The sequence below is a fragment of the Biomphalaria glabrata genome, chromosome 8, assembly GCF_947242115.1.
Source record: "Biomphalaria glabrata chromosome 8, xgBioGlab47.1, whole genome shotgun sequence".
NCBI lineage: Eukaryota > Metazoa > Mollusca > Gastropoda > Planorbidae > Biomphalaria > Biomphalaria glabrata.
In genome coordinates this window covers 41,585,190-41,600,193 of record NC_074718.1, presented here as the reverse complement: position 1 = coordinate 41,600,193, position 15,004 = coordinate 41,585,190, and the positions used below count along the sequence as shown (strand labels likewise).

Below are 15,004 nucleotides of genomic sequence, written 5' to 3'. Positions count from 1 at the left end.
AACTTTTTAAAATACCAAGATGTCACCACTCAAAACCATTGTTGCACTTTGCTTGTTAGCAAAGAGAATTTTTTTTTATAAATGTCTACCTCATAGACTTGCTTGAAACGTGTGTATTAATGTGATAAAAAATAAACTGATATTAAATAAGTCACACCAAGGTATCTGTCTGAAACCTTGCAGCACAAGGAACTGGAACAGTACCTCATTCAGCCCCAAGGAAACTATAATCCTGATCTTCCTATTGATGAACAAACTGGTTGTCTCCCTTATGATGCCAAATGGGAATTTCCCAAAGATAGACTACGGTTAGGTAAGCTGTATTTTTGTTTTGTATTGGCCTAGTTACACTAAGACCTTTTTTGAATGGAGAATACAAAATTTCTCTATTAGATATTTATATATATATATATAAAAGTATAACAACGGGCCAAAGTATAACAAAGTTCTTGTAAAACTAAAAAAAAATGAAACAAATAATTCAAATCGCAACTGAAACTTTATTTATAAAACTATGCAACAACAAAGGTGAGTAGCTTGCGCCTAAACCAGTAAGCTTCTGGCAGGAGGGGCTTCTTAGCCATGAATGGCTACCCACCTAGGAGAAGGAAACTGAATTCAAACCTCTGCTGCCTTGCAGCTATACTCAAATCATGGGAAAGGCTTCGGGAGTCAACCCTGAGGAAAAATCAGGAGCTGGCGACCTTAAGGCAGTTTGCAGCACCCAGTGCTACACCCTGGCAGTACCTGCAATGCCGCTGACCCCAAACTGTATCGGCACTGCCGTTCCTTTGGATACATCAGCTGTGTGGAGAGGGGGGAACTGATGTGTGGGCGACATTGTTCCGACCACAGCTAATGCTCAGGCATTGATCACTTTTTCATGAGATGATCTATAGTCGCTTCGCGACTGAAGGAGGCCATAGAATATAACAACAAAAGTTTTCTTTATATCTAGCTTATTACAAATAGATAAAAATCCCAGAAGGGATATAACATAACTGTAATATGAGGCCATAGAATACAACAACAAAAGTTTTCTTTATATCTAGCTTATTACAAATAGATAAATATCCCAGAAGGGATGTAACATAACTGTCATATGAGGCCATAGAATATAACAACAAAAGTTTTCTTTATATCTAGCTTATTACAAATAGATAAATATCCCAGAAGGGATATAACATAACTGTAATATGAGGCCATAGAATATAACAACAAAAGTTTTCTTTATATCTAGCTTATTACAAATAGATAAATATCCCAGAAGGGATATAACATAACTGTAATATAGTTATTCGTAGAATGGCAGTTTGTGCATTGTATTTCTTTTGTACTAAATGCAGGCATGATATTGGGCCAAGGTGCTTTTGGTCGTGTCGTGAAGGCTGAGGCTATTGGTATTTCTAATAGTCAGGACGTCACTGTTGTGGCTGTCAAAATGGTGAAAGGTAAGCTCTAAGTCTTTAACACCTTGATATTCAGCTTGTCCAGCACTCTCATTTTTGTATTTGACATACGATTAGGCATACACATATGTCACATAGCATCATCTTTCTTTAGATAGACATAGACTTCACATAAAATCATCTTTCTTTAAGAAAGATTCCCCTTAACTTTTTTTTTTCATTTGTTTTAATGTATGTCTGTTAATGCTTTCATAGATTGTACTGACAAAGACCAAATGATGGCGCTCCTGTCTGAACTGAAGATACTTATACATGTTGGCCAGCACCTAAACATTCTCAACTTGCTTGGAGCTGTGACTAAAGACATACGTTTTGGTCAGTCTCTGAAATTTTAGTTAGTACTTTAGTAAATAGCTAAAGAGTTTGGTAGATTCACAAATCATGTCCATATTTTAAGCTGTCTAAAGTCCATGAAAAATTGACAAAATTATTTCATTTGTACATTTACTACTTTTAAAAAAAAAAAAAATGAAATAGGAATGGTTAATTAACATGATGGGTTTTTAAAAAAATAACCTTTTAAAATAATAATAATAATCCCTATTATCCTTAACGAACCTTATTTTACAATTGTTCATTCTAGATAACAATAAATTATATATATATTACATATATTACATTACATATATTACATATATTACATATTGTCAATATTACATATATTACATTACATATATATATAGCTCCTCCTTCGTAGTCAATATCCTATGAACTCAAAGATGACTGTAAAGTCCAATCCTCGCTTTAAAAAGCCGGCATATGTGGCATGGGTAGGTTAGGTCATTTACATATAGGCCTGCTTCTTCACTCAGCTTTTTGTTAGTTCGCGTTTTTTCATTTCATGCTGGTCACGCTCCTTGCTTGGTATCTTGTGACTCCGACACAGCTTCATGCCATAAGGAGCAATCAAAAGGCAGTGCTTCCCAGCTGTAATTATCAGTGTCACACTCCTTGAATAAAAACATATATACATTCATAGCACAGTTTCAGTTAAACAATACGTTAAACATTACGTTACTTTAGCTATTATGGTTTATAGTCATTACCTTTGAGGTACTCTATGTTGGACACCAAAAAGGCTATAACATATTTTTTTCTTTATCAAATTTAAATTGATAAAATATTTTTTTTTGCAACTCTTTAATTTCAACTTCTAATTATCTTTTTATTTGTCTTAAATAATATAACTTTGTTTGGCTATGTAAAATTAAAGCATTTTTTTCTCTACAGGTGAACTGTACGTCATTGTGGAGTATTGCCATTTTGGCAATCTCCGAAGCTATCTAATAAAGAACAGGTCACATTTTGAGGACACGATGGAGAATGCCGATGAGACGAACACATCCATGTTGAAAGCGAAGATACACAAGGCATCGGAGGGTGACAAAAAAGATCCCTACTACGTCAACAAGGCTGGTGGACCACAGGGCAGCGCCGATGTTTTAGGGCCCAGTCTGACCACCAAAAATTTATATTGTTGGGCTTATCAGGTGGCCAGGGGGATGGAATACCTAGCCTCTAAAAAAGTAAATATACACTGCAGATGTTTGCCATTGAGTCTTCTAGTTTAAAAATACAACTTGATTAGTCAAGCTGATAACTGTCTAAATTTTTTTTTACTTACAAACTTTAATGGGAATATACTGTTACGATTCTCTTCTGCAAACACTGCTCAACACATCACATTAAACACAAGAAGAAGAGTTCAGAAATTATGTGATGGTTTTAAAAAGTAATGAATAATAGCCAGTACTACACAATAGGCAATACCACACACTGACCACAAATGCTTTACTGTACCTTACATTACTGCTGTGCTAAACTTAAATAGTCTCTCTTATCTTTTCTGGACTTGAACTGTTTCACCCGAGGACTCATCAACTTACACCACCAAAACCAAACACTCCTTCTCCACCTCGTTGTCTTGGAAACAGACACCACCTACATGCCAAAGATTAAAACTCCTGTTCTTGATTTTACAAATAAATTAATTCACATCAATTAGTAACATCTCTTACTCATAGATTTCAATTAAACTAACCAATCGTACTAATGTTTGTAGTATATATAATAAATAAGCATAAGATGAGATGGTCCTAAATGACATTTGTTTTCCTTTTCAGTATATACACCGTGATTTGGCTGCTCGTAATGTTCTCCTAGCTGAGGACAATATTGTCAAGATCTGTGACTTTGGTTTAGCTAAGGATTTGTACAAAGATGCAGAGTACCACAAGAAAGGAGATGTGAGTTGTAGTCTAGAGCTGTGTGTAACTGTGTATGACTTAGTTTCCGCTCAGTATAGCATTCTTGCATCACTCACCTGGTGTGGAGCATAACTGTGTCCTTTTTTGTTTTACATACTATTTATATCTTTATGTTCATCTATTGAAAAAAAAAGTAAAGTTCCCCTTTCAGCCCTTGTGATCTATAGGATAGATAATGTTAAGGGCATCTTTTTCTTTGGCCAACGAGCAGGGTGTCATGAGGCCAGCACTATGGCCAACTGCCTTTATATTCCCCAATGAAAGTCAGGTACCCATTAGAGTTCGGTGTACTCAGGGGCGCCTTAAAAATCCTGAAATTCAAAGTCCCAGTCGTCACCGAGTTTGGAACTTTGGAACCCAGGTTCGGAAGACAAGCGCTTAGCCACATCGCCCCTATGTTCATCTATTAGTTTCTATTAACTGCAGTCTTGTTTTTTTCTGGCTAATTAAAGCAACTCATTCTATGTTTGAAACTGTAATTCAGATGAATACTTGCATTACTTGTATACTAGTTTAACTCTTAGCATATCAGAGTTATGGTAAGAATTTAGATTACATTACATTTAACCATCAATTTTAATGACTACAGCTATGGTCCTCTGTGTTTTTGCTTGTATTGAATGAAGCAGTAATACATGTCTACAGTTTTACTAGTCTATGTATTTTGTTTAAAAACTCAGTGTTAATCTTTGGATGATAGAAGTTTTTTTTATACACTTTCTCCAGGGTCCAGTACCAGTGAAATGGATGGCCTTAGAATCTTTTACGCATAGAATATACACAACCAAATCTGATGTGTAAGTACTGAGGGCAGCTGCCTGAACGAACTTGTTTCTCAGTTTTATTGTAGAAGTGATATGTTACAAGAATTAATTTCATTGGTTTGTGTGTCAGTGAGAATATATAGATAGAATACCTAACAAAATAAAAGTGGTAGAAGAGATTATAACTGTTTATAAAAATGAAACCTGCTATTTGTTTATGTTTTCAGATGGTCGTATGGAGTTTTGTTGTGGGAGCTATTCACACTAGGTAAATATAAAAGTGTTTAATTGGTTTGAGCGAGAACAATCATTATATTAGGCCTGAATACTGATGTACAATGTCACATCCTGTGGGCAGTGGAGACCAATGGCTCGTTGCTACATTGTACAGACCTGTGACACGTCATTACCTACAGGTTGAGACGTTGCAGGTTCAGGCCTTCTATTTTGATTGGTCCCGGTTTGAGGCTTAGATTGTTACAGATAACATTCTGTGTTTAAAGTTTAACATCAAAAAGATCAGAATGTATTGAGTTGATTGACTCCCTTGTTTTCTCTTGTATCAGGAGGCAACCCCTACCCTGGTGTTGAAATCAATGAGAAGTTTATTGGACTCTTGAAGTCTGGTTATCGAATGGAGAAGCCTCAATATGCTAGTGATGAACTGTAAGTAGCTAGGTTTCTAGAATTATAACAGTAGGTCCATAACTTACACAATGAAAGTGAATCTATCACAAGAATGGTGGGTCTATATCACAATAACAATAGGTCTCTATCATAACCAAATGGGTCCATAACTTACACAATAAAAGTGAGTTCATATCTATCTCAAGAACAGTGAGTCTATAACTCTCACAAGAACAATAGGTCTATAACACAAGAACAATAGGTCTATATCTATCATGAGAACAGTGGGTCTATAACTTAAACTATTGCAAGATCATATCTACCAATCATGGTAACACTTCGCTCTAGAGATAGCAGCATAGTTCTTTTAATACACATCTTAAAAAAGAGCCCCCTCCCCTCCCTTTTTTTTTTATTTTATCATATTAATACACATATAAAAAGGGAATTCTTTTGATTTCTTATGTGCATTTAGGTACAAGGTCATGTTGGAGACTTGGAAAGTTGACCCAGATGATCGACCTACATTTTCTAAACTTGTGTCCAGTATGGGAGATTTTCTTGAAGCCAACGTCAAACAGGTGAGTAGTGGAGGTTTTAGCAAGTCACTCTTCAACGTTTCATTATCTGACCATAGTATTATCCTGATTACATTTTTCTTTGGTTGCTGCATTTATTCAATTGAGGACTATAAGTTCTTTGTAAGTTGTGGTCTAATTGCTAAGTAAAATAGTAGCAATGTTGAGCTTCAGTCCAGGTGAAAAACTTAAATTTTTAGAGCTTAATTCTTTCCTATAACATAAATCATTGGTCCAGGGAAAAGGCAAAACATAAAAGTGATTCACAAATGACAAGAGTTTTAAATTCCAATGGCTTTGAATGAAATATTGTTAGTTATTTTTATAGTTACTTTTAGCTTGCATAACTTGCACTCTCTGAAAATGTTTGTATTGTTTAGTACTTTATAATGTCCGTTTAGAAAATTGTTTCTTGGACATTTGTAAAGAAGTGTAAGATGCTGACAAGTTTTGTTTTTTTTATGTTTTAGTATTATTTGGACTTGTCCTACATGAAGATGGCAGGGGACGGGGAAGCTGATGCTTCCCAAATTGCCACTGACAGTGATGGTTACCTCAAAATGTCCTCTGCTCTTCCCCCTGACTACAGTAATGAGTCTAATGTGTCTTCAAATGGGGCTAAATTTACAGAGGTAAGTGAAAGAAGCACACTAGCTGCTTGTCTACATGTACAAGTAGCTCTGTAAATACAATGGGAACTAGATATATCAAACTTAAAGTCATCTTTAATTCTCTTTTACTTTCTAGGTTATTTTTTCTTATAGTCAAAATCTTTTTTGGTCAAATTTTGATATTTCAAATAAAAGATTGAACATTTCCTATATGCCCCTTTTACCTATTCATAACAAGCTAGAGATCACCTGTGGCATTCACCAATCATAAAACATGCTGCCGTTGATTGATTTCAAACTTATCATAGTTTGAAATCTTACATTATGTATTAATGTCCAATGGCCTTACCAAAGTGGCCATGCCTAGTGAGGGACAAACACAGACTGATAGACACCTCTCATTTGTTTTGTGATTTTACTATTTCAAAACATCATTTCTTTTTTTAAAGTTGTTCTAATTGAAAGGTATACCGTATGAACAAAAATAATCTGCATAAATACAAAAAAACCTCATATAAATTTAAGTGGGTCAAAGTACCAGTATCCAAAGTGCTTTGACTTTTCTTTAAGTCTCTTTAGTCCTTATAAACTTTTTTTTTAGCCAATTAGGAAACATTTTAACTTATTCTGGCTGTTTCACCTTTACCGTTACAAGAATCAGTCTGACATTGAATATTTGTGGGGACATAATCATCAACTCTTACAGTGCGGCGTTACTCTCAGCAAGTAAATCCCAGAAAGCTTCATTTTATTCTATCAAAATAATTCGCACTGAAAGAGTTAAAGGAGTCTACAGGCAGTAAGCCTTGAATACTGAACAAGTGCCTCAAACTTTCATCAATGATAAGAAATCGATCAATACTGAACAATCTTTCATCTATGACCAAAATAATACCATGTCTCAGTATGCTGGTTTTCTAAAAACTAAGTCTAAATCTGATTCCAACCCCAGATCTCTTGTACACCACATTGACTAGCTATATTTCATAGGATTCTTTGACAAAGTCAATGTTTGATATGACTAATTGCATCTTAATGTTTCTGAAGGTCAATGAAACCAAACCAAGTCGTTACGTCAACCTTCATCGTTGGAAGCATGAAAATGCTAAGAATATATATGAACTAGACCCTTTGAACAAACCAAACAATAGACTCTCTGTCCCTGAAATGATGGCTCCTGGCTTTTCCCCTGATGATCAGGTTAGTTGACTTGACAAATGTTCCTATACTTTTAATGTAAATAGTTTTGATCAAGAAGAGATACCTATTATTTTCAAATTTTTCTCTGGCAGTTTTTTGTATGCAAGTTTTTTTTAATTTGAATACAGTTACTCCACAGATTGATTTTCTGCTAGACTTTTAATACAATAGTTTACATGACTTTAGATTATTTAACCAAGAAAACTTAACAATATGTAGCCTATGACTGCATACATGACTTATAAATATATGTTGTTTTTTTATAAGATTTATATTAATTTTTTTAAATGACTGTACCGCATTCATTTTTTGTTAATTTTTCATTCCTCCATCTTAACAGCTCCACGGCTCTTGGAGCACTTTAGCCTGCTTCATGATCAGTATATTTTTCTACACAGCCTACTCTTGTAGGCTGTGTTTTCATGTAATCAATTAATCAAAGCCTTGATTAAAAACAAGCTGTTTTTGGTTTATATTTTCAACTAATCAACTTTCATTAAATTGTAATACTGAATATCTTTTCATTTAAATGTATAGAATAACATTTTCTATTGCAGGAGCCAACTTTTGTTGAAGTAAATCAACCAGAAGACAATGACAGTGGACATAGCAGCAGTTATGATGGTACTGGGATGGCACCTGCTGATGTGGACAATGATGATTACCTCGTTCCAATGTCACCGTTAAGTATGCCTCCAAAGTACACTGAGGAGGTTGACGAGGAAACTCAGGAAGAGTCTTCCTTTTCACAAGTCGATGCAAAACCCCAGTTTCTTCAATCAAGACTACCCCAGCTTCGTAAACCACCTAGCTCCGATGCCAACAGGAAGCAGGCCCATGCCGGGCCGTACCCGGCTGATTACCGTAATGTAGGAAGGACTGGTGGGATTGGTGGAGTAAGCAATATGACCTATGGCTCCCTCGCCCCAGTACCGAGTGTGATGAACTCAAAGCTGCTTGCACAGGGTGGACCAAAAAACTATGGTGGAACCAGCAGCCATCCTCCTAGCACGCTTTCAAACCAGTCCAACCCTTTTGCGAAATACCAAATTCGTCCATCATCTGCCACAGAGTCACATACTCGTGCGCCGTCGTCTCCCATCCAGCCTAACCTGCCAGAAACAGAACACGTGACTGACGATGAGCAGGAGGAGAGCTGTTCTAGTCAACCCTTGTTAGATGAAGTGAAGCCGCGGTTGCTGAAAGCAAGAAATGGGCTCGGTCCCAGCAGGTTTGAGTCTGTCACCTCAAGCGGGTACCATTCTGACCTAAGCCCCCTGGCCTCTACTCCCCCACCCGACTACAGAATGGCGCTGGAGGATGTGACAGAAACTGATATTCTGGTTTAGGCATGATGGCTGGCCAAACAAACACTGGACATGGTATGCTGTTGCATGCTATGCTTCCACTAACACTGGACATTGTTCAATGCTTCAACTAACACCGGGCATTGACCAGTGCTTCAACTAACACTGGACCCTATCAAGGGAGACAAAACTGCTGCTTTCAGTCAGTTGGTATGCAAAGGGCAAAATACTCATTCATGTTTTCGTTTGTTTGTACTTACAAAGATGTATCAATTTTATGAATAGACTCGTATGTACAGCTCACATAGGTCTTTATGTGGAGATTATTGATTGATATTTGAAAATGTTTTTATGTATTGATATTATAATATTCGTATAATATAGTGATATCCTCTTCCTTCTACTTAAGAAAAAACTTTCACTGTCAGAATTGAAAACCTATCGCTGCTTACATGTGTAAAGGAAGTAACGAGACAGTAAAAACTATCTCCTGCCAGACAGACACAGTGTGAGAAAGGGAAGCAATCCTAGTCAGTACTAAAACATAAGTAGACTGTAAAAAGGAAAAGATATCCTACTGTGAATGTGATTTCGGCTGACAGTAGTTCAACCACACGTCTGTCTGGCTTGGTGATTAGGCAGTACCAGATATTCAATTCACTTGTTGTGCATTTATTATGGACCATATATTGAACAAAACCTGAATGATCCTTGTGTTCAGATGATTGTAATTGATAGCTTTTAATGTTCATGACATCCTTTGTTCTCCATTTTGTCAAAGAGATTAGCTTGATATGCTTGATCAGGTCATGGATCTTCCTGTCTTTTGTTGGCAGAAGAGAATAGGTTTATGCCGAACTCTTGTCATAGTGAATATAGCACTATGGACTAGTGAAAATCCAGTATTACTTTGTTAATTTACCATATATATATATATTTATATATATATATTAATATGTAACATGATGTAACTCTGCAAGATGACATGTTTGATGTCTTTGTTGATATTATCATTTTTAAAATTTATTGCAAAAGAAACTTGATCAGAATTAATTTGGATGCCACAGTTCTGTGACATTTAGTGACACAATTAGTAGCTTCCTAAACTTTTTTGTAACACCACATCATCATAATAGCAATGTGAAGGTGACATGCCAGACCTGTCAAATAATCAATAGTTCAGAAGTATGCTTTTGTCACTTTTCTACTGACTCATAGAAGCAACTTTTAAATCTTTTTTTTTTTGTTTTGGGAAGTTGTGGTTTTTAAGATAAATCTAATATTTTTTGGGGGGCATGAAAATTAGAATATGATACAGTTCAACCCTAATTGTAAATAAATCACTGTCACCATTTGTTAAAGAGCTCTATAGATTCCATTAAATAGGCCATACATTAATTTTACCTTAAGTCTAGCTGATAGTCCTCTGATACTGGTACTGATGAAAAAGACTAACACTTCCTTGAAATAAAAAGGAAACATTTGGAAATTTCTGAAAGACACCCAACTGCTTACAAGTAGCTACAGCTAAAAGAACTAGCTGTTAATTAGAAATAGGTTACAAAAAAATGTTTATTCAAAATTTCTCATTATGACATTTTTCTTTGGGGAAACTTGTTTTGTCTGTGAGTGCTCCATTTTTTTTTTTAAATACATCTACAATGTTTCAGTCACTTCATTTATTGATTTGTTAAGTGCTGGGAAACAACTTAAAATACAGTATTCAGAAAATGAAAAAGATTTGTTTCAATGTGAAAAGTGCAAGTAGATCTATTGTTACTGTTTTTTACTGCTGTAGCACAAAAAAATGTTCTTAAAAAGTTTCATGTATTTGGATGTGGAGATGTCAAATGTATTAGATATGTTGTTATGTGTTGATTGTATTAGATGATTGATATTTTAAGTTGCTCATGGTCTTTTTAGCTCATGGTTTCAAAAGCAACTCAAAATGAAAGCTTTTGCTCACTTAGGCTCTGGTCAGGTTTTAAGTTGGCAGTAAGGTGTTGGGTTTTTTTTTTTTAGTGTTTTTTTCAGAGTCGTTTCTCTGTCAGAAATGTTTTTGTTTCTACAAATGTAACCAAATACTAGTGCAATTCAATTCCAATTAGTTACAAATGTAGGTTTGAAAAATGCTTCATATGTTCGTGTTAATTTTAGATCTGGCTTTTTTTATAGTGTGTTCTGACATTAGAGTTGGTTGGGTATAAGATAGAGATTGTGGGTATAGATAGAGATTGTATTCATTTTAATGTCTCTTCAATCAGATAATTCAAATCAGATAGTGCCAGGGTAAAATGGAGTTAAAACCAATCCTCAATACGTTAGTTTTGTGAAGTCATGAGTTTATACTTTATTACAATAGACAAATATTTTAATGCATGCCTTTTTTATTTATAGCAAAGGTTTTGCTTTTTTTTTTTGTTCTGTTAGTGGTTTTTGTTTTATAGAACGATCTTCTATTATAAAGTTCCATTTTACATTTTAATATTTATGTTATAGAATTATTTACAGTGATTTTTAGTTCTATATTGTACAAGGCCAACTTTATAAGTTTATCTAATTTTACACTTATACACGAGTCAAGATTTTTTTTTACTTTGTAAACAATGTTTATTTTTCTAATCTGTTACTTCTTTTTTTTTTTTTTTTTTTATAGCAGTCAGTCATGGTTGTATTAATGAGATCTTTCAAAACTAGACTTCTTAAGAATAATAAATAGAAAATCTCATAGACAATTAAGCTTGTTCAGTTATCTGTCTGCTTGTCCATTTGGGAATATTTATAAATATTAGACAACATAGCAATGACAATAAAATGTTTTGTTCGAATTGATAGTTGAGAGATAGTCCTACTTTTGTTTGTTTTATGAACATTCTAATGTTCCTTTTTCTTTTTTTTAAATCATGTATCCCCCCCTCCCAACCCTTTTTTTTTCCCTAATCCCCCCTTTCCTCCTACCTTAATAACCAAATGTACCTACTTTAGTTGTAACCTTTCACCTCAACTTCAGTCCCCTGAGGTCGACTGTTATTGTTAAGATACCCCAGCATTACTTTGACTTGTAACTCTTCTTCATCTACCTTAGAGGAATGTTGCAGCTACAATGGCAGGCATTGTTGGAGCAATATTGGAGCCTTGCCAGGCATTGTTGGAGCAATATTGGAGCCTTGCCAGGCATTGTTGGAGCAATATTGGAGCCTTGCCAGGCATTGTTGGAGCAATATTGGAGCCTTGCCTGGCATCATTGGAGCAATATTCGAGCACTGTCTGGCATTGTTGGAGCAATATTCAAGCACTGTCTGGCATTGTTGGAGCAATATTGGAGCCTTGCCTGACATCATTGGAGCAATATTGGAGCTCTGTCTGGCATTGTTGGAGCAATCATGTTAGGTTATGGCAAGGAGGTAACTCCTCTGCCTTTTTTAGAGCTGATGCTTAACTCTGGCATAGAGACTATACCTCTTAGTTAATCACCTGCTATTTATAGAGACATACTTACCTATATATATATATATTTGTATTTATTTGTTTCTGTGTTATTTTTGTACCATATGGAAAATAATGTCAATGGTAAAATAAAAGAAGCTATTAGCTATGTTTGTATGAGTATACAACATCAACACATTATATATTGGTGTACATAGTGTATTGGTGTACACATACACACACATTTGTTGTGTACATAGTGTATTGGTGTACACACATTCATACATTTGTTTATTCTTTTCTGGAAAAATGAGTCGAGTTACAAAACACTTTTTCCTGCTTCATCAACATTTTGTTTTGAAAGGTTTCTTTTTTTTTTTTTTTTTTTGGTTAAAGAAAGGTCATAGGTTCAAAGTGTGAAAACACTTTCAACTTTTTTTTAAAACATGTAAGGAAAAATTATTTTTAAAAATTGTGTTTGGCTAAGAAATATTAATTTGTTACAAAGCGAATTGAAAAGGAAAAAAATTACTTCTTGACTGTTTTACTTTTTGGTTGCTGGTCACTTAAAGACTCATTTTGCTAGAACGGGTAACAGTTTGATGTAACATTAAAATGTAAATAGTTTTGGTACATATTGTGACACACGTTGATTCAATTATTTATAGGAAACACTGTGATTGTTCAGAGGATTGAGATGGAATGCTCTCCCCTCCAAATGGTTTTGCGGATTCTAATTGCTGGTTTCACAGCTCCCCACATCTACACTTTCTCACTTCTGTAGCTTTTTTGTTTTCCTTGTCTTGAAATTATTTTTCTTTCTTTTGTTGTACCACTAAGAGCTTTACAAATAGTTGACATTTCATTTCATGTCCCTGAATCGGGAAGTCAGAGGTGCATAACCCAGATGGTTTACATTTTGTGCTAATTCACATTTACAAATCTGTACAATGACTCATGTTTAGTACTAAAGTGATTTATATTTGTTTCGGTTTTTCTTAGTGTTTTAGTTGAGTTTTTTAATTTTGTTTTTACATATATTTTTTAGCCAACAATATTGTCAGATGTGTTGAGCTTCACTGTAGTACAAAAGTTTTCTCACTGAACTTATTTGACATTTTTTTTTTTACCAGTTTATATCTCTCTATATATTTTCAATCTCATTTTATGTTCTTGTTTTTTTTATGTTTTTATAAAAGCTTTTTTTTTTTTTTTTTTGTCTTTTTAGCATCAGTGGATTAAAAAGAGTCTAGTGTAGTGAGCGTATACTGTAATGTTTTGATAGGTATTTTTTGTTTGTATAATTCTTGTTCTGAATGACTTTTAAAATAGATTTGTCCAATCAACAATAAAGTTTTATCATTTCCTATGGGAAATAGGCTTGAAATCTTTGTTTTAGAATAGATGTGCGCACTTTTGGGGGGGGGGGTGTTAATGACATTACTTATTGGCTCTCATCCCTTTAAAGTTGTCAGCTTTTTTTTCTTAGACCTTCTAATAATAATATCTTTCCCACTCAGGGCTGGATTTATGGAAGGGTAAGTAGGGCTACAGCCCAGGGGCCCCTGCAAAAAAAGGGCCACCACATAGTTATATCTGGCCCTCTTCCACAGACCACAGCAGTTTTGATGACATAATGAGGACCTCATCAGTCCTTTGACTTTCATTGCACAGTGACAGTTTGTGTCACCAAATCCCTCTACTTTTTCTGGCCTTTAGCCGTCATTAGCAGAATATTAAGAGAGGCTGGTCCATTCTTTCACGTTGTCCATCCAACTTTTCTTTGGATGGCATTCTCTTCATGTTTTTTTTTCCCTGACTTTTAAAAGTGAGTCATGTCTTATTTAAATGATCACTAGATGAGAAACAATGTGGTCTTTGAACTTTAGTATATCCCTAAACTTTTAAGTTTTTAAACCAGGTTATAGCTGAATGAGTTTTTTCCATTGTTTTTAGGTTTATTAAATTGAAGTCTTCTGGGTCTTATCATGCTAGATCAACATTGTTCAATTTATTCTCTTTGATATCTTTGACGTCACATTGTGTTGGATCAAATTTGTTCTGCTTATTCTCTGATACAAACAAATAATGTGTACATTACAAATGCGTGCTGATAGGGGAGACTTGTGTACAGGGCCAGAGACATTTCAATCACTGCAGGGATGGTCTGAGAGAACTAGGTTACTGGATCTTGTATTGATGTCAATAAAGTTTTAAACACAGACGTCTGGGTTGTTAGTATTTCATCGTTTCCTTGTGTGTGTCTGCCCAACCTATATAACAAGCTTATGAAGTCAACATGGTTTACAAAGTTGGGTTTGTTTGTTTTTTTAGAGAAGAACTACTTGACTAACTTGAGCACACGATAGCGAAGAGGTAATATGATGGAAATAGTTTCACTACTTTAGCAGACGATATAGGCTAGTGCTTCCTTTAAAAAAAAAACACTAAGAATATTAGCAGTTTTTTTTTTTTTTTTAATTGGCAACATTGACTTTTTAAATTGAACTTGGAAATCTCCCAATATCTAATAGCCGTACTTTACATTTACATGTGTTTAGATGGGCACAGAAATTAAAATTAGTTAAATCATCAAGTGAAACCTGCTCTACCTTTTATTATCAACTAAAACCCTGCAGCCATAAAAAAAAAACACACTCAAGTTTACTACGGCACAGAGGAGTCAACGCAATGCAGTGGCAAGGATAAAATGTAGATCCAGTTCTATTGCAGCGAATGATGCCAGAGCAAAAGA

General features: G+C 34.8%; 1 protein-coding gene across 2 annotated transcripts in view; it reads left to right on the top strand.

Annotated features, from left to right (window-relative positions):
• LOC106061451 (vascular endothelial growth factor receptor 1-like) overlaps window positions 1-14,473 on the top strand; it is a 110,615-nt gene extending 96,142 nt beyond the window's left edge. For both annotated transcript variants that reach the window (XM_056039030.1, XM_056039029.1), the window contains exons 20-31: window positions 184-313; window positions 1,347-1,451; window positions 1,665-1,784; window positions 2,700-2,995; window positions 3,593-3,715; window positions 4,463-4,533; window positions 4,728-4,768; window positions 5,067-5,166; window positions 5,603-5,708; window positions 6,176-6,337; window positions 7,364-7,516; window positions 8,074-14,473. In XM_056039030.1, the coding sequence (XP_055895005.1) occupies window positions 184-313; window positions 1,347-1,451; window positions 1,665-1,784; window positions 2,700-2,995; window positions 3,593-3,715; window positions 4,463-4,533; window positions 4,728-4,768; window positions 5,067-5,166; window positions 5,603-5,708; window positions 6,176-6,337; window positions 7,364-7,516; window positions 8,074-8,865 (2,199 nt within the window). In that variant the 3' untranslated portion in view covers window positions 8,866-14,473. The remainder of the gene's footprint in view (window positions 1-183; window positions 314-1,346; window positions 1,452-1,664; window positions 1,785-2,699; window positions 2,996-3,592; window positions 3,716-4,462; window positions 4,534-4,727; window positions 4,769-5,066; window positions 5,167-5,602; window positions 5,709-6,175; window positions 6,338-7,363; window positions 7,517-8,073) is intronic.
• The last annotated feature ends 531 nt before the right edge of the window (window positions 14,474-15,004 follow it).